The following is a 21,203-nucleotide window of genomic DNA, read 5'->3' as shown; positions in this document are numbered from 1 at the left end:
CATCTTTATCTTTTCTTTATTCCCCCACATCCAATCTAATTTCCAACCCCAATAATTTCCTATCTTTCCCCATTTTAATTGCCATTTATCCTAATCCAAGCCAACATAATTTCTTGTCTGGACAGCAGGCTTCAGTGGTTCTCCTGCTAAATACTGTCAGAGTAATCTTTTAAAAAATGCTAATCTGATTATGTCATCCACAGTATCAGATTTTCCTACATAGATGCTCCTTGATTTATGATGTGGTTCTGTCATGATAAATCTGTCATAAGTTGAAAATACATTTAATACATATAACCTACCAAATATCCTAGCCTAGCAATACAATAGAGAACTGTTTTCTTGGGGTTGGAACTGGGAACTGTGGGTTTTGCTTTGCTCAGTGTCACAAGAGTATGGTACTGCATGTTGCTGGCCCAGGAAAAGAACACAATTCAAAATTTGATACATAATTTCTCCTGAATACATAGTACTTTTGCACCATCATAAAGTTGAGTCATTATAAAATCAGGGACTGTACAGTGTACAATGTCCTGACTGTCTTGACCCTGCTGACTTTACCAACCTTACCAACTGTTTTTCTTTCCCATTTTGTTTGGTTTCACAGGCTTTCTTTTGCTGCTTCTAGCGTTTACCAGAGTTCAGGTTGCTTGGGAATGCCTCCTCTTACTCAATCTTACCCCAGTTTATTGACTTTAGACCTCCTTCCAAATGCTACTCACCCACCCCCAAACCTCTGTGACCCTTGGAGAAAGATTAGGTTATCACTGAAGCATTATATATTTCTCTCTCATGACCCTCATAACTATAATTAGTCAAGTAATTATATAACCAGCTTTCTTAAAATTATTACTGATCGCCTTTGCTAAGATCGAAAAGTACTCATTGAATACATATTTATATGCATGTTTGACTATAAAAGGGACAGTATTTTTACATTAAATCTAACACGGAGTTTATGCTTTGGATCAATTTTCAGATTACTTCACAAAAACACACAATGAAAAAGAATTTCTTCAAACTTAAATTCTCCCACATTAAACTACTTTTAAAATCTATCACATGAAAATCACTTCCAAGGAGGATTTTAATAAAAGAAGCAGCAGGCAAAATTGGGGTAACTATACTCATTTTAGAGATGAAAAAATATTCAAATGGCTTAAAATACATATAAAGAAAACAGTCTCTAGATTATGATTCGCGAGTCACCCCTCCACCCCCACATACTACTTTTCTTGCAGGGCAATTTTTACCCTAAATATTGCCCCAAAATAAAGCTATCTCAAAAAATGTTATGAAAATAGTTAAGCCTTTCATCTCAAATGGCTAGACTTTCCAAGTACACGCATTTGAGGTTGAACAGATTTTAACGTTTGAAAAGAGATGTTAACCAACAACAGGTTACTCAACTTTAAACCTCCGTATTCGTTAGAAATTTCATTTTACATTTCTCTTTCTCCCAACTTTTACGTGCCCTCTAAGTCGGTGAACAGGAAATGATATGTATAAGCGACCACGGTTTTTCCTAACAGCCCACGAAATAAGAATTAGTCTTTCACTTAATAATAGCTGTAGGCGACCATTCCGTTATCTCTGACGGGTTTTGTTTTTCTTAAATACCGCCCTGCCACAGGGTCGGAAAATCTGTTTACCGAGAACCATCACAAGTACGTTTGCCACGCTTACATTCCTGGGCAACGACAGTGCTAGAACTGAAGAAAAATTAGTTTCTACTTACTCCACAAAAGCCCTGGAGCAGAGGCAATGGATCTTACAATCCTCCTCCCGGTTGTCAATGAAGAGAAACATTTCGGCCACGTGGTTCCACTTCTCGCAGCACATTTTGCCCCTTCGGAGGTTCTTCCTGACGCAGGACACCCGGGCTAGGCCTCTGCTTGATTACCGGAGATGGAAAGGAGGCCTTTCCAGTACGCTCGGGGATGATGGGGTGAGGAACCAGCCCCGGGCTGCTCCAGTCGGGAGCTGGCCGGGCAGCCGCCACAGGAAGTTGCTCCGGGAGGCCACAGGAAAGGGCGGGGCGAAGGCGGTGTTACACGCAACGCGGCCCGGGTCTCCTCCTCACCGACTGCTTATGGGAAACCTGCCCTGCGAATCTGTCCGCCTCACTTCGCTGATGAGCCTCTGAATTCCTGCTGCGGCTGAAAGGTGAAGGCGACCTGCCCCTATCTTTTCCCGTCTGAGGTGCGTCGGTCCCCGATTTGACTTCCCCATGCGCTTCCAGCCGGTCGTCGCATCTGTCGCGCGCGGGTGGAAGCGGCGAAGGGCGCGCGTGTCGGGTCTCGCCGGGCCTCTCCAGAATGCCCCGGCGCGCTCGGCTTTCCGCCCTGTTGGGTGTTCGGCTCCGGCCCCTGGCTGGCCGGAAGGGGAGGTCCTGCCTGGGTCACTAGCCGTCTCTGTTCCCCGTCTTGCGCTCAAAAACGTCCAATTCGACGCGGTTCGTCTAAATTTAGCTAGTGGGGCGAGCTGTCTCGAGCCTTATTAGAAACCTTTGCTTGCCTGGTGGCTTCACAGATCCAGAGGGCCTGATCGAGCCTCCTGTGTATAAAAGCTGGAGGAAAGTTTGTGGTGACTGAAGGCCGCGGGGTGCTGGTCAGGAGTGTTTGCGTCCTGAAGCAGACTCGGAATCCTGGTTTATGCCCCTTCACTGCCGGTGTGACCTGGAAAGTGCCTTAACCTTTATGAACTGCATTTTGAAAATGGGGATGAGCAACAGTAACTACCTCATGGGCTGCTTGAAGGACTAAATGAAACCATGTATATCAAGCTTTTTATTTGTGTTATTAATAGTTTGAGTCGGTCCAGATCTTGTAGGCGCCGTGCACTTAGTCGCTGGGGTTTGCAAGCCTGTAAAACAAGTCTCAACCTTCAAGCTGCTAAATATCTAATAAGAAATTGGAACGTTATTGTTGAATTTGAAAAAAGTTGAACAGTATTTGGAGTGTAGTGTTCCTTGAGAGTTCCTAGGCAGCTACCTTTCAAAGAAGAAAGTTCAGGCTTGAAAGTTGATTTCAGGCTATTAATACTTAAATGACATTGGTACTTCTTTAGGACTATGTAAGAACTAGTTAAAATTCAAATGGTTAAATTTAAAATAGTTATTAGAACAAAAAAATGGTTATTAGTATTTTGGTTACATTTATCAGTGTGTAGAAGTAGAAGATTAGTTTTCAAAGGAAAATGTTTATTCCTGCATCCTTAACTGTTGCCCTAGTTTGAGGACAGAGATATGCTGAATTTAGCCATTTAAGAAGGTGAGAGTACTGCAGTTACAGATATGCCATCTTCGATGTGTAACCTCATTGGATTGAGGGGCTAGATAAGGAAATAAGGGTAGAAAAGTAGTCATCAAACAAAGGAACACTTTAGCTAAAAATTGAAGGGCATTTTTGGATTTCTTAAAAAAATCTTGAAAGGTAATCATATCAGAACCTTCAGTTTGAAGCTTGAAATCTGAAAGTTATTTTTATTGTATTTATTAATTGATACATGACAGTTGTACATATCTACAGGGTACAAAGTAGCATTTCAATGCATATGTATCTCATGTATCAACTTAGACATCCTTTCCCTGTGTAGGGAACATTCAAAATCCAGACCTATTTTAAAACACTCAATTATTGTGAATATAGTTGTCCTACTGTGCTATATGTAGAACATTAGAAATTATTCCTCCTATCCAACTTCCTCCCCTTTACCTTTTAACCATCCTTTCTTCCCTCCTCCCCTTACACACTTCCCAGGCTTTGGTAACAACTATTCTAATTCTCTACATCAAAAGTAGCATTTTTTAGCATACCATTTGTGGTATTTGTCTTTCTGTGCCTAATAGTTCACTTAGTATAATGTCCTCCAATTCCCTCCATGTTGCTGCAAATAACAGAATTTTTTTATGATGAATTGTGTATATATATGGTACAATTTTTTTTTTTTTTTTTGGTCCACTTATTTGTTGATGGACACTTCGGTTGATTCCATGTCTTGGCTTTTGTGAACAGTGCTGCAATAATCATGGAGTGCAGGTGTCTCTTCTACAGATTTCATTTATTTGGGTTATATATCCAGTAGGCGGATTGTTGGATCATATTTTAGTTCTATTTCTAGTTTTTTAAGGAGCCTGTATACCGTTTTCCACAATGGCTATGCTAACTTATGTTCCCGCTAACAGTATATGAGCATTCTCTTTTCTATGCATCCCTGCCGTCATTCATTATTTTTTTGTTTGTTATGATGCTAGGAATTGAACCCAGGCCTCCAGTGTATTAAATTACATCCCTTGGCCCTGCTTTTGCCATTTTTTTTTTTTTTTCTTTTTTGATAATAGTCATTCTAACTGGGGTGAAATAGTATCTCATTGTGGTTTTTTTTTTACTATTCATTCCTCAGATGATTAGTGACATTGAATATTTTTTCATATGCTTGTTGGTCATTTATAGATCTTCTTGAGAAATACCTATTCAGATCATTCACCAGATTATTTGAGTTTTCTTTCTTTTATTCCTTTTTTTTTTTTTGCTACTGAGTCTTAAGTGGATGAATAGTTTGCAAATATTTTCTCCCTTTCTGTAGGTTGTCTCTCCACTCTGTTTCCTTTGCTGTGTAGAAGGTTCTTAGTTTGATACAAGCCTTTTTATTAGGTTTTTCTTTTGTGGTCTGCTTTTGGGGTCATATTCAAAAAGTCTTTTCCCCAGACCAATGTCCTGAAAAGTTTCTCCTCTATTATATTCTAGTAGTTTCATAGTTTGGGGCCTTGTATATTTAAGTCTTTGATCTATTTTGAGTTGATTTTTGTATACAGTGAAAGATAATGATCTAGTTTCTTTCACATATGGATGCCCAGTTTTTGCAGCACCTTTTTAAAAAAATTTTTTATATTAAAAAATATAATTGTAGATGGACGTAATACCCCTATTATATTTTTATGTGGTGCTGAGGATTGAACCCAGTGCCTCACATGTGCAAGATGAGCACTCTTCCACTGAGCTACAACCCCAGCCCTCCAGCACCTTTTATTAAAGATATTTTTCCTTTCTCCAATGTATATATTTTCTGACTCTGTCAAAAATCAGTTGATTGTAAAAATGGATTTATTTCCTTACTCTCTGTTCTGTGGCAGTGGTGTGTGTCTGTTTTTATGCCAGTTCCATGCTGTTTTGATTACTGTAGCTCTGTAGTATTTTTTAAAATAGGGATTGTATTATCTCTAGCTTAGTTCCTCTTGCTTCGGATTGCTTTAGCTGTTCTAAGTCTTGTGATTCTTTATGAGTTTTGGGATTGTTTTTTCTAGTTCTATGAAGAATGTCATTGATATTTTGGTAGGGATTGTTTTGAATCTGTAGATGATTTTGGAGAGAATGAATATTTTTTCTATGTTAAAAATTGGTTTTTATTTTAAAAACAATAAAAGTTTAAAAACTATTTTCCTAACACTAGCAGAAGCAAAACCAAAATAAGTTGGCAACAATATCACTGCACTAAATTATTTTTGAAATTTTGATCCAAAGTCTCCAAATCATTGAACTTAGTATAAACCTCTTACTAGCTGAAAACTCCCCAGAGAAGTCCTGTGGTTATTTATTTATTTACTTTTTTGCCTGCCTCACCAGATGCTTACCAAACCACTGGACACCAAGCTGCAGGAAAGCAGGCAGGTGACTGGACTAAGGCTCCCTGATACACTAAGTCTGAGAAAGGCATTTACATTTCCTACATGGCCGTAATTGCCTAATCCATATAGGCACTTTAAATTCCTCATATCTTTGAATTGGCACATGAGGACATTAAAGTATCAGTAGTCTCATTTTATTTTTTATTTTTTTTAAATTAAAAAATCATAAATTTACATAAGGCAATGTTATTTGATTCATTCTGTTATTTTTTTTCCCTTCCCCTCACCCCTCCCACCCCTCTTTTCCCTCTATACAGTCCTTCCTTCCTCCATTCTTACCACCCTCCTTATCCCTAACCCTAAACCTAACCCTAACCCTAACGCTAACCCCTCCTACCCCCCATTATATGCCCTCATCTGCTTATCAGTGAGATCATTCATCCTTTAGTTTTTTGAGATTGGCTTATCTCACTTAGCATGATATTCTCCAATTTCATCCATTTGCCTTCTAATGCCATAATTTTATCATTCTTCATGGCAGAATAATATTCCATTGTATATATATGCCACAGTTTCTTTATCCATTCATCAACTGAAGGACATCTAGGTTGGTTCCACAATCTGGCTATTGTGAATTGAGCAGCTCTGAACATTGATGTGGCTTTATCTCTGTAGTATGCTGATTTTAAGTCCTTTGGGTATAGGCCAAGGAGTGGGATAGAGAGTGAACATTTTTAACACTGTCTTTCCATCCATGAACATGGCATGTCTTTCCATGTTTTGCATCCTTTTTAATTCTTTCACCATTGTTTTGTAATTTTTATTGTAGAGATTATTCACTTCTTTGGTTAAATTTATTCCTACATTTTTTGTTTTGTAAGTATTGTGAATGAGATTGATTTGTTTCTCAGTTTCATTTTTTGGTGTATTAAAAAAAAAATTGACTTCAAGTTTGTTGATTTTATGTCCTGCCACCTTACTGAGTTTATCAGTTCAAACAGATTTTTGATATAAGGTATTATTTTAAAGAGAGAATTGGTGTGTGTCAAGAGTGTGGCCCTAGTTTTGACCCCCGCACCTCTGGGGGAGTGAGGAGGAGAAGGGTAGGGATTTGGGTTTGCCAGACATCTTGGCTGAAATATTAGATCAACTGTAGCTTCATTTATGTAACTTCTGAAAATTAAGAGGTTGTCTAATGGACAAGGTTCTAGGTAAAAGATGGTGAGATAAGTATGAGAGACCTTTTTAGTAGTATATGGATGGTTTTGAATATGGAATGGGGCGGGCATCCTTGAGGGTGTTCCCCACCCCCCAGAGGTTAAAATCAAAATCAGACTGTATGACCATTTGTGGAAAGGGTCTTGTATGTGGCACTGTTAAAAGACTGCTTGCTCTTGTGAAGGTTTCCAGATAACCTCTCTGGAGTCCTGCCTATTCTCTATTTCTCTTCCCCTTTTTGTGTTCTTATGTATGCTAAGTAAGGATGTGATTAAAAGGATAAGAGGTATACTATAATTTCCCTTTTTCCATGGTTTTACTTTATGTAGTTTCAGCTCTCTGTGATCATTGCCACCACAGACATTAAGTGGAAGATTCCTCATATAAAAAGATTAAAAATTTTAAATTGCATGCTGTTATGGGTAGCATGATGTAATCTTGTGCTGTACTTCTCCATCCTTCTTTGATGTGAATCGTCCCTTTGTCCAGTGTGTATGCTACCTATCCATTAGTCACTTAGTAACTGGCTCAGTTATGAGATTAAGAATCATGGTATTGTATCCACATGTGGTAATGCACACTTATAATTCTAGCTCCTCTAAAGGCTGAGGCAGGAGGATCACAAGTTCTAGGCTGGCCTCAGCAACTTAATGAGGCTGGGGATGTAACTTGACGGTAGAGTATTCCTGGATTCAATCCCCAATATCACACATACACACAAAAAAGTTGTGATATTGCAGTGATTATGTTCAAATAACCCCTAATTTACAATGACCCCCCCATCAACACTTAATATTTTCCTTCTTTTGTCGTCATCTTTTTTTTTTTTTTCTTCTGTGCTTCGTATCTAACTCACTGCCTTGTGCGTGGTACACAAGCATTACTATACTATAGCCCCAGGTCCTATCATTTTTTGGAAAGTATCAAATTTTATATGTTGCATTGCAAATGCACAAACACTAATGAATTACAATTACTGTGATTCAGCTCTTTAGGTGGACTGGTTAGACTATGATATACATAAAGCCCAGGTTAAAGACTTAATGTATGTTGTGTTCATCTCCTGTTAACATAACAGGCCCAGGTTTCTCATAAGTAAATGCTATTGGTTACAAGGAAGTTAGACTAAACCTTCTATGCCTGGAAAAAGCCATCAAAATACATGTTTTAATGTATTAATAATCCAGTTAGCAAGAAAATTTTGGCATAAAGACAACTATATGCTGTTTTGGGTATATATTCTCTTCTCTGTTCCTTTCTTTATTTCCTGTCTCAGCCACAAAGGATTTGAGATAATTTTCATTGAGATTATGTAGTATAGAACAATGATAAAATATCTCTAAGGATAGAATTAGAACCAGAGAAAATATGAATGGAAGAAGGAAATCATGTATAGAGATTATGATCATATGGATAATATATCATCAAATATCACATTTGTAAATTTATCTGGTAAAGTAAGTAAAGAGAGATAGTCAATTACTCATTCCTACTTTTTCTGAAGAAGCAAATCTTTTTTATAGCTCTGTTAAAATAAATACTTAGGTGGAGTTTGATATAGTGGCCCTAAACAGTTGTCCATAGCAAAACAGTGGTAGCATGAGTATAATTTTTACTTGTGACACACTAGCTTGGGACTATATTCATATTTGTTAAATGCTTGTGAATGTTTCCTGCTATTTATTTCATGGAAATTCAACTCTAGGTGTTTATGATTGTTATTTTTCTGTGCGTGCATGTGTGCCTGTGTGATGCTAGAGATTAAATCCACAGCATTGCTAATGCTAGGCAAATACTGTTCCCTTGTGCTACATCCCCAGGCCTATCTTTTTCCTTTGGTCATAATATTTCTTCCATTTGCTGTTTTTCAGATTATATACATTGAAGGGTGGGAGAAGATATTTATAAATTTCTGGTAAGTCAAATGATCATTTTAGGGAGTGAATTCATAAAATAATTTATTTTCAGGCATAGAAATTTTTCAGCTATATTTTTCAGCTATACTTTCAGCTATATTTTTCAGCTAAAATTTTCAGCTATATTTTCAGGCATAGAAATTTTTAATGGCTATAATATTAAAAACAGTATTGGTGATGTTTTATTATTATATAATATCAAAAGATCAAATATCTTTTCTGTAAACCTGTTTCTTTATAAAAAGGCAATACCCAAAACTGTATGTTATCATTTTCTAAAAAATTTGATTATTTTTATTGAATCAGCTATTAATGTTTTTTGTGTAAAGAACTTATTTAATCACAACATAACCTTGTATAAGATCTAAATGTTCAATATCTATACTTGAGCTGAGTCATATTATTAAGGTTGTTCTGAAATTTCATCAACTTTTTCTTCTTTCAGTTATAGCTTGCAAGTTATTTCAAATGCTCAACCCGGCACATTTCATGAATAAACAGTTGAAACCTTATCATTTTCACATTTAATTCTGTAACAAAGTTAAACATTAATCATCTACTCATTTTTGGTATTGAGAAATGACTCTATATACTATTTATGTAGATTACTGCATTTAACTTTGTATCTCTGAAGAGAATAACTGAATTATTTTTCCCTTCTAGTGTCAAAATTAAAGATCTGCTATGGCAGTGAAGAAAGAGATTGAATTTGTCTTTTTCACCTAAAGAAAAATGATAGACAAAAATCAAACCTGTGCTTCAGGACAGGATTCTATACCCTATATGACCTGTCTGATTCACATACTTGAAGAATGGTTTGGTGTGGAGCAATTGGAGGACTATTTGAATTTTGCAAACTATCTCTTGTGGGTTTTTACACCACTAATTCTTTTAATACTTCCTTATTTTACTATCTTTCTTCTCTACCTTACTATTATTTTCTTACACATTTATAAGAGGAAAAACGTACTAAAAGAAGCTTATTCTCATAATTTATGGGATGGTGCAAGGAAAACAGTGGCAACTCTGTGGGATGGACATGCAGCAGTTTGGCATGGTAAGCAAGACTGTTTTGATCTCTATGTGTTGCTGTCTGTGTGTGGCACTGAACCTATCTTATCATTCCATTTTATTAATTGAGAAGATACTAAAAAAATAATGGAAGTGATATTCCTTGTTATCTGTTTGCTTGCATTGTGCCCATAAATGTTTTCTTTAAATGACTTTGCCCAAATGGGCTGAGAGAGTTTATTTGCCACAGTACACTAGGAAGCAGAGCCAAGATGTAATCTCTGATGTCTGGCTCTAAGTTTTGTGCTCTGTTTCTTATACAGTAAATCTGTCCAGAGTTGGGGATTCAGGGTCAAAAGTCACAGTGTACAGCAGGTTTGCAAACAGGAACCATATACCTTTGATATTTTGAATTCTTAACATTTCTTTAGTACTTTTAAAGTTCTTGCTTGTCAGTGGCACCTCTCATACCCTCTCATGTTTTCATTTCAGGAGACATGATTTAATTTAGTAGATTTAAGCACTAAATTTGTTTTATAGCAAAATATGTAATTTTAAGGTATTTTTAGATATGTACTTAACGGCTCAGAGGAAATTTTTAGTTCTTAATCTGCTTAAATCTTTCATGATTGTAGTTTAACATTTTATTAGGATAAATTATACTTTTTAAAAGATTGATTTTCTTTACCCTTTTTTTTTAAATTTTGATTCCTTGTACACAAATGGGATACAACTGTTGTTTCTCTGGTTGTACAGGACACAGGACATGAATAAAAGGCATTTGTGTGCATATTTAGATTTTGCAAATTGCTGTCAAATCAATTTTAATTTATACTTTAAAAGAATCTAATTTTTAATAACATTTGTGGAAGAAATGTAGCCATATTGAAGAAAATGTAGCCATATGAAGAAAAAACAGTCACATAATATTTACCATTCAAATGAACTCTATTAAAATGTTACTATATTTGTTACTTTTTAAAATATGTTTATCATTCTTGTATGCATGGCAAACTAATATTTTTCATATCATTAAGTCTTCTCATGAATATGACTTTTAACAACTACATGAAATTCTGTAAATCCTATAATTTATTTAGTTACCTATCATTGAACAGTAATTTTTTTATTATTTTAAATATTCTTATACAAATTACTTGTGTAATTATTATAAATATTTTTGTATAAAAATTTTCGATGGTTTTTTATTTTGAAGTTATATTTTGTCCTCAGACTGAGTATAATGTAAGTGATCTTTGATTCTTCAAGATATTGTGATTCTTATGTGTTGTGCAACATATTACTATACTATATGGAGGAACATTAGTTTGATGTTTCTTAAATGTCTCCATTTCTAGGTAGTTTACTTGGTGATGAGTGGTGAAGTCCTTACCCTCAAGTTTTATAGTCTTTAAAGACTTTGACTTATTTTTCAAAAAACATTATTCCTAGAAAATATGAATAACATGTTAAAATTCTGGACTCAGGTTTAGTGATTTCCCCTGAAAATAAGAAAAAAGAGTCATCAGTAAATCTCTATTTTGAGAACATTAAACTATGCATTTTGGTATAACTGTCAAGGTAATGAGGATCATAACTTTTCCTTTAGAAAAATAAGGAATGTTTTTTCCTTGAGACATTTGTTTGTTTTATCTTAGGTATATGTTATTGTGGTGTTTGCTTTTGTTTTACAAGGGAGTTTATTCATTGTCTAAAAATAATGTTTATGCTTACTTAATTCCAATGTAAATGTTTAGTTCATTGATAATAGAAAATTTTTGGAAAATGTAGTTAGTTGACTAAAGAGGTAATCTGATCACATGGGTTTGTTATTTATAGTACATGAATTACTGGTTTTTAAAAAAATCGACCATGATAACAAACTGTAACTTTCTTTCACTGCATATTTTGTTATTTTTGTTGTGAGTTGGACACATTTTATTCACTAAAAGGGTCCCATAGAATAAACCATAGGCCACAAAGGTTTGTATGAAAGAATTAAGTTGAGATATCAAGAAAATATCCCATCTGTACTTCTGTTGGATAAAAGTTTTGTTTCACCCTTTTGTCTTTTATGCAACCACGCTTTCCCAATTTACTGGCTGTATAACTGTGGGAAAGTAATTTACCTTTTCTTTTTACCTCCTCTCCCCTTCCTTTTTCCCTGTTTGACTCTCTTCCTCTCTCTTTCTGCACTAATTATGAGTTTTTAAACACTGTATTTTGAAAAAATTTAGAATTACAGAAAAATTGCCATAAAAGTACCAGGACTTTCCATATATACTTCACCTAGTTTCCTTGAATGTTAGCATCTTTACATAAGCGTCATATAATACTATTAAACTATAGTTTTTATTCCTTTTTTGTTTTGTTTTATTTATGGTGCTGGGGATTGTACCCAGGGCCTTATGCATCAAAGCAGGTCATCTACTACTAAGCTATATTTCTATCCTTACTCAAACTTTAAATTTTCTTATAAGTGTTCCCTTTTTAGAGTCTTTTGTTGCATTTAGTTGTCATGTCTTCTTTAGTCTATGGCGTTTCTTAGTCTTTTTTTTTTTTTTTTTTTTTTTTTCATGACCTTGGCACCTTGGTTACTTGTTTTGGCACTGGTTAGTTTTTTGTAGACTGTCTCTCAATTTGAATTTGATGTTTTCCATAATTAGATTGAGGTTGTGAATTTCTGACAAGAATACCACAAAAATGATGATATGTACTTCTCAGCGCCTTTATTAGAGGAGTCATGATATCACTGGTGATAGTAACTTCAGTCACTTGTTCAAGAAGGTGTCTGCTAGGTTTCTATATCATAAAGTTACTTTATTTTTCTTTGTAATTGATAAAGATTTGAGGAAGCTACTTTAACCTTCTCAAAAAGGATATTTTCCTGAATCTCATTCTTTTTTTCTAAATGGGTTGTTGTAAGGATACAGTGGAATTTCATGCATAATGTTAGCATAATTTGTTATATACAACATTTCAATAAACATTAAGTCTTAATTATATAGCACCTTTCTCTGATAATTTGGATGGCACTAGAATATGTAACCCTTGTGTCTCTTGATCATTATTTAGTTCAAATTAGCATACTTAGTGGGTCCCTAGGAATTAAAAATACAGTTTTAGGCTATTGAATTTTTTACTCTTACTCCTGATAAGAAATGCATTTTATCATCCAGTATATATATATATATATATATATATATATATATATATATATATATATGTGTCTATACTGTTTCATGAAAAGTCTATATGCTTTCTATATGTAATGTATTCTGTTTTCCATTCTCAGAAAAATGCTGACCATAACTCACCAAAGTTATTTTACATTTGACTAGTTTATTTCACAACTCAATCAGTAATTGGAAATCATAGGTCTAGATTAGCATTTATGTAGCTGTGGTATGGAGCAAGAATACAGACTTCAGAGTTAGGGAAATGTAGGTTTATATCCTGGTCCTTCTGTGTGATCTTGGGTTATTCATTTTCTTTTCCTACAAGACAAAATAAAAGCACCATTCACAGAAGAGGTAGCTTTTGAATAAGACTTTGAAGAATAAATAGTAAAAAAATAAATAAATAACTTTCTCGTCACTGTACTTACAGACTAAATGAAATGGCCAATGCTGTAGGAAAATAGAAATGATCAAAATTGGTTCAAAAAGAAGAGAGAAACAAAATAGACCAATAATCATAAAAGAAATTGGAACAGTGTCCAAAGTTATCTTTCTTCTCCCTCCACAAAGGGCCCAGAGCTCTCAAGTTCTACTAGTTTCAAGAAGTTAATCATGTCAACCTTAAAACAAACTGCAGTTCCAATACTATTTAATATTGTCCCTGGTGGGAGTGAAGCTAGGAATAGGAAGTATAAACAATTAGAAAATAAGAGACACTTGAAAGAAGCAAACTTATCAGTACTAATAAGATTAGTTAACCAAGGGAACTAGATATAAGATCATCATAAAATTATGTGGCCCCATGCCACCAATAGTCATTTTAAAAATGCTTATCTTAAACCATTATAATAATGTAATTTTTGCTAAACAGAAAATATTCTATTTAAGGGCTAAATCTAACAAAACGTGAGAACTTTGTGGAGAAACTATGTAGGTGAAACTCAAAAAGAATTGAATGGATAGAAAGTTTCCATGTGGTAAAGATGTCATTTTACAGCCCATATTCCAAATTCATCTGTTAATTCCATGCAATTTCAAGTGACTTTTCATCCAACTTTTAAAATTTATATAGAAGAATAAATAGGAATAACGAAGAGCAATCTGAGAAAACAAGAATATTTTCCTCCTCATGGAAAAAACATTATGATGATTAAATTTGTGATATTGGTACAGGTAAAGGATCATCATATATATGACACTTTTTTTTTTTTTTTTTTTTGTGGTGCTGGGAATCGAACCCAGGGCCTTGTGCTTACGAGGCAAGCACTCTACCAACTGAGCTATCTCCCCAGCCCAGGGTCATCATGTATAAATCGAACAGATTAAAGAATTCAGAAATGTGAAACTTGTAAGTTATAAAAGTGGTATTTCAGACCAGTAGGAAAAATTATGGGAAAGTATTTGATAATTTTCAAGTAGGGAAAGTCTTAAGACAGAAAAATGAAAGCTCTTTTGAAAAGATAGTAAATTAAATGCAGAACAGATAGGCACAACTTATTTACAATAATCCTTAGAAGGTAAATTAGAAAAAAAAATCAACTTAAAAATAGCCTAAGGATGTAATCAGCAAACACAAATGGCCAATAATTATAGACGCACTAATACTGCTGGTACTGAGGAAAGCACAAATTAAAATAATTCAGAGTTCATTGTTATCCAAAGGATTGGCAAAAATTAGATTTGATAATGTTAAAGAATGAGGATGTGGAGAAATGGAAACCCTCATTGGATGCATGTGGAGAAGTAATGTAGTGTAGCCATCCTGGAGGGAGAATAATTTAGTAGTAGTATATCTATTATAATTGAGGATGAAAATATCATGACCAAAGGTTGTCTTCACGTGTTCAAGTGACTGCACAATGATGCATGTAAATGGGTATTCATTGTGATAATGTTTGCAACATTGAAAACAATTCTGTTGTCCTTGGGCAGGGAAATGGCTAAATGAACATTGATATGAATTTATTCTAGAATACTTCATAACTACTAAAAAGAAAAAGAAAAAAAAAAACCACGTGCTTATCATAGGTAGATTCCCAAGATACACTATTGAATAGAAACACAGTTTCATAACTATACTCAGTAGGATACCATTTGCTACTTATCAGTAAATAAAATACAGACTGTATTGAGAACTAGATGATGAATTTTTGTGGATGAGAAGTATACTGAATGACAAACTGGAAAAGTAGACTGAAGCTAGGTTTTAAAAGATGTTGAATTTTATGCTCAGTAGTTTGGACTTTATTTTTTAGGTAGTTTAGTTTTAATTGCTTTTCTGAGGAATATCCAAAAGGGTAACTTCATCATTAAATTATCAAAATGTATGGGTATATGGGCTTAAAAATGAATTTCTGAGGCAAATTTAGAAGGGATTTATCTCAGGAGAAGATTATCATTATCTGAATTCATGATACTGGTGTCCAAAGCCTGAAGGCAGTTAACTCATTTACATAATAAACCTTTGGCCATTAGAGAAACTCCCTGAGCTTTATACTACTGACCTTCATATCCTCTCCCTGTAGGCTAATCTGCATGAGAAAGCCAGAAAATCAGGATGGTGCCTGGTAAGCATGGAATCACAGCAGAGAAGGGAAATAAATTTGTATTGAATGACATCAAATAAGAGAGCCACATATATTGTAGAATATGGCTGTTCTTATTCATGAGACCCAGATGACTCAAAATCTGCAGATTGAATGTCCCTTCTTGGACAGTGACAATAATTATCTCTGGGACTGCCTTCTCTGAGATTCCATTGCTCATCAGATCCCTCTAAGTTTGGTTTACAACAGGTGGGAGCTGATGGAACTTCATTTTGAAACTGATACTGGGTAAGAGGGCAATAGACTTTGAGTTTTTAGAGGTAAAATACTCAGAACCTCATGACTTTAGCATCTGAGAGGAGGAGTTAAAGTGCAGTACAAGTAGGGAAACAGGACAGGTAGTGCTTCAATTAAAGCAACTACAGGCGCAGAAGCACAAAATGGGAAAGTATATTCAGGGAGTTGCAACTAGTTCATTTGATATGTTAATCGTCTAATGTCACTCAGTAGGCTGTTGGGACCTAAAAGGCCTTGAGAAGTTTGTACTTCTGTAGTTATCCACTGATAATGTCTGGGTAGAGAATAGTATGATCACATCTTGCTTTAGAGTGACACCATTAAATAATACTGGGGCTTAATGCTTGGTGGCACTATGGCAAACTGTTGTTTTTGTCAGTAATCAATTATTTCAATTTGCTTTCAATCAGGTGATTTGGTAAGAAGTTATGCAAATAGATCAGTTATTTTATATTTTTATCATGTTCTGTAAGCCAGAGAGAACCTCAGCAATATTCTATGTAGAATATCCCTCAACAGAGTATTTTATTTCTCAGAAAATTCCTCCAGTTGGATAGTTGATCCTTTTGGTAACTTCATACAACCTCAGTAATTGAATTAATTGAATTAATTGAATTAGAATTAAGAAATTAGAAAGCAAGTGTACAATACTTGGAAAAAATGTTAAGTGAATGAATAAAAACAACAATCATATTGCCTTCTGTGGGAAAAAATCATGTAAGATCAAAAGAATCATAGAATCTATAAGGTTAAAAAAAGGTTCCAACCTAGCATAATATTAGAATTTAAAATCATTATAAATTGTTAATCAGCTTAAAATTGGAATCATATAGCTCTGAACCATCAAACATACTTTCTTAAAACAGCTTCTTTAGTTCTTTGACACTCAAAAAAGTTGAGTTTGTGGACCTGACTTTTTTTTATTAGGGAGCAAGTGATGCTCTCTGTGAGTACAGAGTTTATAATTCGCTTTTTTTCCTTTTCTATATTTGTAAGCTCATCCTCCCATAGTGAGAAACCTAGCTCCTTATCCTTAACATGTAGATTCATTTGATCCATCCCTCTCTGTGTAACCTATCTCCCATCATTGCCACCATTCTTAACACTCTTGGATATCCTCTTACTTTGCTTGGGTCAGACATACTAAGCCAAGCCACCACACTGCACAGTGCCCTCCTCATCTGCTCAGTCCATGAGTCACCCCTCTACACAGACACTTCCTCAGTCCATTCATCTCTGACCCTCTCATGCCTTGTCATGACTTATGTGTGAATACCTTCCTTTTACCCCGGCTCTGACTTCTATGCTTGCCCCACTTTGGTTTCTCTCCTTTTTCTACTCAACCTTATCGCTTGTGCCAGACTCTTTTCTGCATGAGTGTTGTCATGACTATTCTCTGCTCCTCTCTACTCTATGTGGATGCCTACCTCACTGTGCATGGACTCTAGTACTTGTTCTGAACCACCTCTTGCCACCTCTCTGTGCAAGTGCACACTTTATCCAGCCCCATTTTATGGCTATAGGACTAAAGGCATTAAAAGGAAAGGGAAAGGGGAAGAGGAAATAAAAAGGGAAGTGGTAAGAGAACCAGTAAGAAGACTGAGTTTTTGAGTTACTGAACATCCTTTAGTACAAATAAACTAATAAATGTATTTTAAGTATTTGCATTTTGTCTTTTGAACAGGTTATGAAGTTCATGGGATGGAAAAAATACCAAAAGAAGGACCAGCACTTATAATTTTTTATCATGGAGCTATTCCCATAGATTTTTACTACTTCATGGCTAAAATTTTTATCCACAAAGGCAGAACTTGCCGAGTAGTAGCTGATCACTTTGTCTTTAAAATTCCAGGTAATTTTGTCACTGTAGAAAAATTATAGAAAGACATTTAATCATCATGATTAAATTACATGGCAGTCTGTTTGAGGTCTTTAGTATCATTTGGAAATGCTTTTTGCCTGTTTAGGGTAACGAACTTGAAATTATAATTTGAAAACATCTGATTATCCTATTTAGGCAGTGTATCTTAAAAATAAAAACATTATGTCCAAAAAATGTTACCTAATTTTTTTTTTTGTTAACAGTTATCTAATCATTATTTTTATAAGTTAAATCTTTTTTGTTTTGTATTTTGAGAGTAGTTCTTTCTGTATTGACTGGGCTGGCCTCAAACTCCTGGTTTCAAGTGATCTTCCTGTCTTAACCTCCCAAGTTGCTGGAACTGTAGGTACATGCCATTGTCAGGCTTAAATCCTGAAATGTATTTGATTTTTTTTGGTGCTGGGAATGAAATCCAGGGCCTCATGCATGCTAGGCAAGCACCTTGCCACTGAACTATATCCTTATATTTTAATTTCTCAGAGCTGTGTGTGTGTGTGTGTGTGTATGTGTGTGTGTGCGTGTACGGGTGTGTATATGGTTTTTTTTTGGTGATGCTGGGGATTGAACCCATTTTCATATGATGAATTTTTTCATGAGACATTGATTTTTTGTTTAATTCTACTGTCAATGGATTTAATAGCTGTCAATTTGATAGCAAATCAAAATTAGAAAAAAAAATTGGCCAAGCTGTTGTCTTCATCATTATACTGCCCTAAAGAATATATATGTTATGTCTTCTATCACACAACTTGCCTGGTGGATTTAAATGCTAAGATTGAGGACTATATTCTTTTTAATGTGTTCATAAAGTCTTAGTACCATTTAAAAAAAAAAGATTAATTAGCCAAATGGTTTCAAACACTAGAGTTTTAAGAACATCATTCTTGAATGAATTCATTTAGATTAAATCTTATTTTCTGTTACTAAATCACAGGAAACAAGTCAGGAAAGTTGATTGCTTGTTCTGAACTAATAAAAATAAAGCTGATCCATCAACCAGACACACGCAAACTTGGTAGTGAATTAAGTAATGATCTACTTCAATGCCTTTCATAAACATGTTAGTGCTTTGGGTATCATTGTATCACTAAACACTCATTTGTACTTTGTGTATAAGTTAGCTATAAGAAAAAAAAAGTTAGGTATAAGATTTCCATTTAAGGGTAACATTACCACCTAATAATTTTCGAAATTAGAGAACGAAAGAACATCATTATCTTACCATTCGAATATAGCCAGTGATTTGATTTGTTTTACTTCATTTTTAACTTACCTATTTTCATGGTTTGCAAACAATTTTGTGGGTTTTCTAAAGAAGATTTCATGTAAGCGTTAACATTTTGCAGTATTTTATAAGGAACAGTTAATGTTTATAACTAATATGTGTACTTAACTTTTTCATTTATTGAACATTAGATTACTTCCATTTTTTTTCCTTTTTATAAAGTGAATATTTTTAGCATTGGCTTTTCAAATAATTTTCTCCTTTTTGATTCTTGGAACATCTTGACATTGATTTACCTTATATTTGTCATTGCTTTCTGGAGGTATAGAATCATTATGATTCTTAGTGCAAGAGAGATTTTCTGTCTTGTAATTTTTGAAACCTCCCTTGTTCCCTGTTTTATTATGAGAATGCATCTTGTTAAATCATTGAGCTTTTAATGGACTGTAGGGTGAAGATATTTAAATCTTAATGATTTATAATCTTGTTTCAGTCCTTTAAATTAATGAGATATTTGCTTAGTTTGCATAGTTTTTAGGGACCCATCCATATTTCTGTCTCAAAGAGTGATGCATGTGTATTAACAGTGCTCCAAAGTTCCAGCATAAGATTATTAAAATATTTAATTGCTGACAGGATTATGTTCTTCATCTGTAAATAGTTATAATTTGAAAAGCTGTGTAATATTAAGACTCTTAATTAGTTCTTGAATCAAACACCTTCACTTTATTAAAAAACTATTAATGTTTGCTATTATTCTTTAAAAAAATTTATTTGTAAGATTAGCATAACCTGATTTATAATTTCAGTAGATTTAATTATAGTCTTGCCCTTTTGGGTAGGGCCAATCATAGTAAATTCATATTCTCTCAAGTGATTCTTTAAGGGTTAATGAGAGATTAGATTTGTAATTGCCAGTGGGGTATTATTTCTGATTGCCCTGATAGATACTTTAGAATGTTTTTGGCATGATATGCAGTGGAAGGAGTTTGGGGCCAGACATACCTGAATGGGAATTTCTCTTCTGGCACTTCTTAGCTGTGTGCTACCTAATTTTTGAGCTCAGGTTTCCTCATCTGTAAAACAGGAGAAGAATCCCTATTTTCCAAGATTGTTGTGAGTTTTAAGAGTTTGAATATGTAAAGTAGCCAGAATAGTAGATGACCAGTAGGAAGTAATCAGTAGTAGGTTATCAGTAAGATGTAGCTATTACTTCACAAATAATATTAATTTTATGTTAACCTTAAGAAAATAAAGTTACTGATGTAAGTATAGGTAGTAAGTGTCATAGGTTGTGAAGATTCTTGCTTTTAAATAATAGAACAAATAGTATTCAAGATTTCATCTTTCTTACAGGGTTTAGTTTATTACTTGATGTATTTTGTGCTCTGCATGGACCAAGAGAAAAATGTGTTGAAATTTTGAAGAGTGGTCACTTGTTAGCTATTTCACCAGGTGGAGTTCGAGAGGCTCTGCTTAGTGATGAAACCTACAACATCATATGGGGTAATCGAAAAGGCTTCGCTCAGGTTGCAATTGATGCAAAAGTGGTGAGTTGTATAAAATTAATCACTCAACTAAAGCTTAGTTAAATTTAAAATAAATGCTTAGTGAACGAAAGTATATAAGAATGTAAACCCTTTTTATTAAATACTTTAAAAGCTATTATATATACAATTTAAAATGTGTCAGTAGAGAAGTATTCTTTGTGCATGTAAAGCCATCTTACATAAATAATCTTGAAATTTTGCAAATATCCAGCAAGATTTTATTTTACATTCAAGATTCATCTTTAAATCATATTTGTAATTGTATACAAATAATTTCATCATTCCTTTAGTTTTGCTTTTTTTTCTTTTATCTTTTTTTTCGCTAGTATAACCAGTTCAATTCTGTGTTTGCTTCAAACCTTTGGGATCTTTGATGTGAATGAGTTGGTATATTTCAGGAGTGGTTGTTGGGTTTATAATCCTTTATCTGTGACCATCTTTTATAACCAGACTGAAATAATCTGTAACTTTATCATTTTTCATCAGCAAATGTGATCAGCTATCTTATAAAGACCAGACATTGGTCTAATTTGGATACTAATTAAAGATTTCCCAAATGAATTTGTCAGTAAAATTAAGGATTCTGCAGAGATTCACTGAAATTAATCTACTTAACAGACCAAATAATGTGAATGCCATTTTGTGCTTTTCTTTTGCCTTTGAAAAGTACTTCTTAGCACTTTGGTCTCCATATTGTTACTGTATTCTTAGAAAACTCTCATCTGTTACTTAGGAAGTGTTTCTCCTTTGCTT

At 34.3% G+C, this 21,203-nt stretch overlaps 2 protein-coding genes across 5 annotated transcripts in view; one reads left to right on the top strand and one right to left on the bottom strand.

The window, feature by feature from the left end:
• The window catches only part of TGS1 (trimethylguanosine synthase 1), a 43,055-nt gene extending 41,189 nt beyond the window's left edge, over positions 1 to 1,866 (bottom strand). For both annotated transcript variants that reach the window (XM_079136542.1, XM_079136543.1), the window contains exon 1: positions 1,739 to 1,866. In XM_079136542.1, coding sequence (XP_078992668.1) covers positions 1,739 to 1,842 — 104 coding nt within the window. In that variant the 5' untranslated portion in view covers positions 1,843 to 1,866. The remainder of the gene's footprint in view (positions 1 to 1,738) is intronic.
• Positions 1,867 to 2,065: 199 nt separating this feature from the next.
• Positions 2,066 to 21,203, top strand: part of TMEM68 (transmembrane protein 68) — a 35,000-nt gene continuing 15,862 nt past the window's right edge. For all 3 annotated transcript variants that reach the window (XR_013763282.1, XM_079136831.1, XM_079136832.1), the window contains exons 1-5: positions 2,066 to 2,202; positions 8,716 to 8,759; positions 9,424 to 9,817; positions 17,478 to 17,645; positions 20,257 to 20,450. Coding sequence is in view for 2 of the 3 variants with exons in the window: in XM_079136831.1 (XP_078992957.1) it covers positions 9,493 to 9,817; positions 17,478 to 17,645; positions 20,257 to 20,450 (687 nt within the window). In the remaining variant the exon portion in view is untranslated. The remainder of the gene's footprint in view (positions 2,203 to 8,715; positions 8,760 to 9,423; positions 9,818 to 17,477; positions 17,646 to 20,256; positions 20,451 to 21,203) is intronic.

This window comes from Sciurus vulgaris (genome assembly GCF_902686455.1).
Source record: "Sciurus vulgaris genome assembly, chromosome: 1".
Taxonomy (NCBI): Eukaryota; Metazoa; Chordata; class Mammalia; order Rodentia; family Sciuridae; genus Sciurus; species Sciurus vulgaris.
This window is presented reverse-complemented; position numbering and strand designations above follow the sequence as displayed.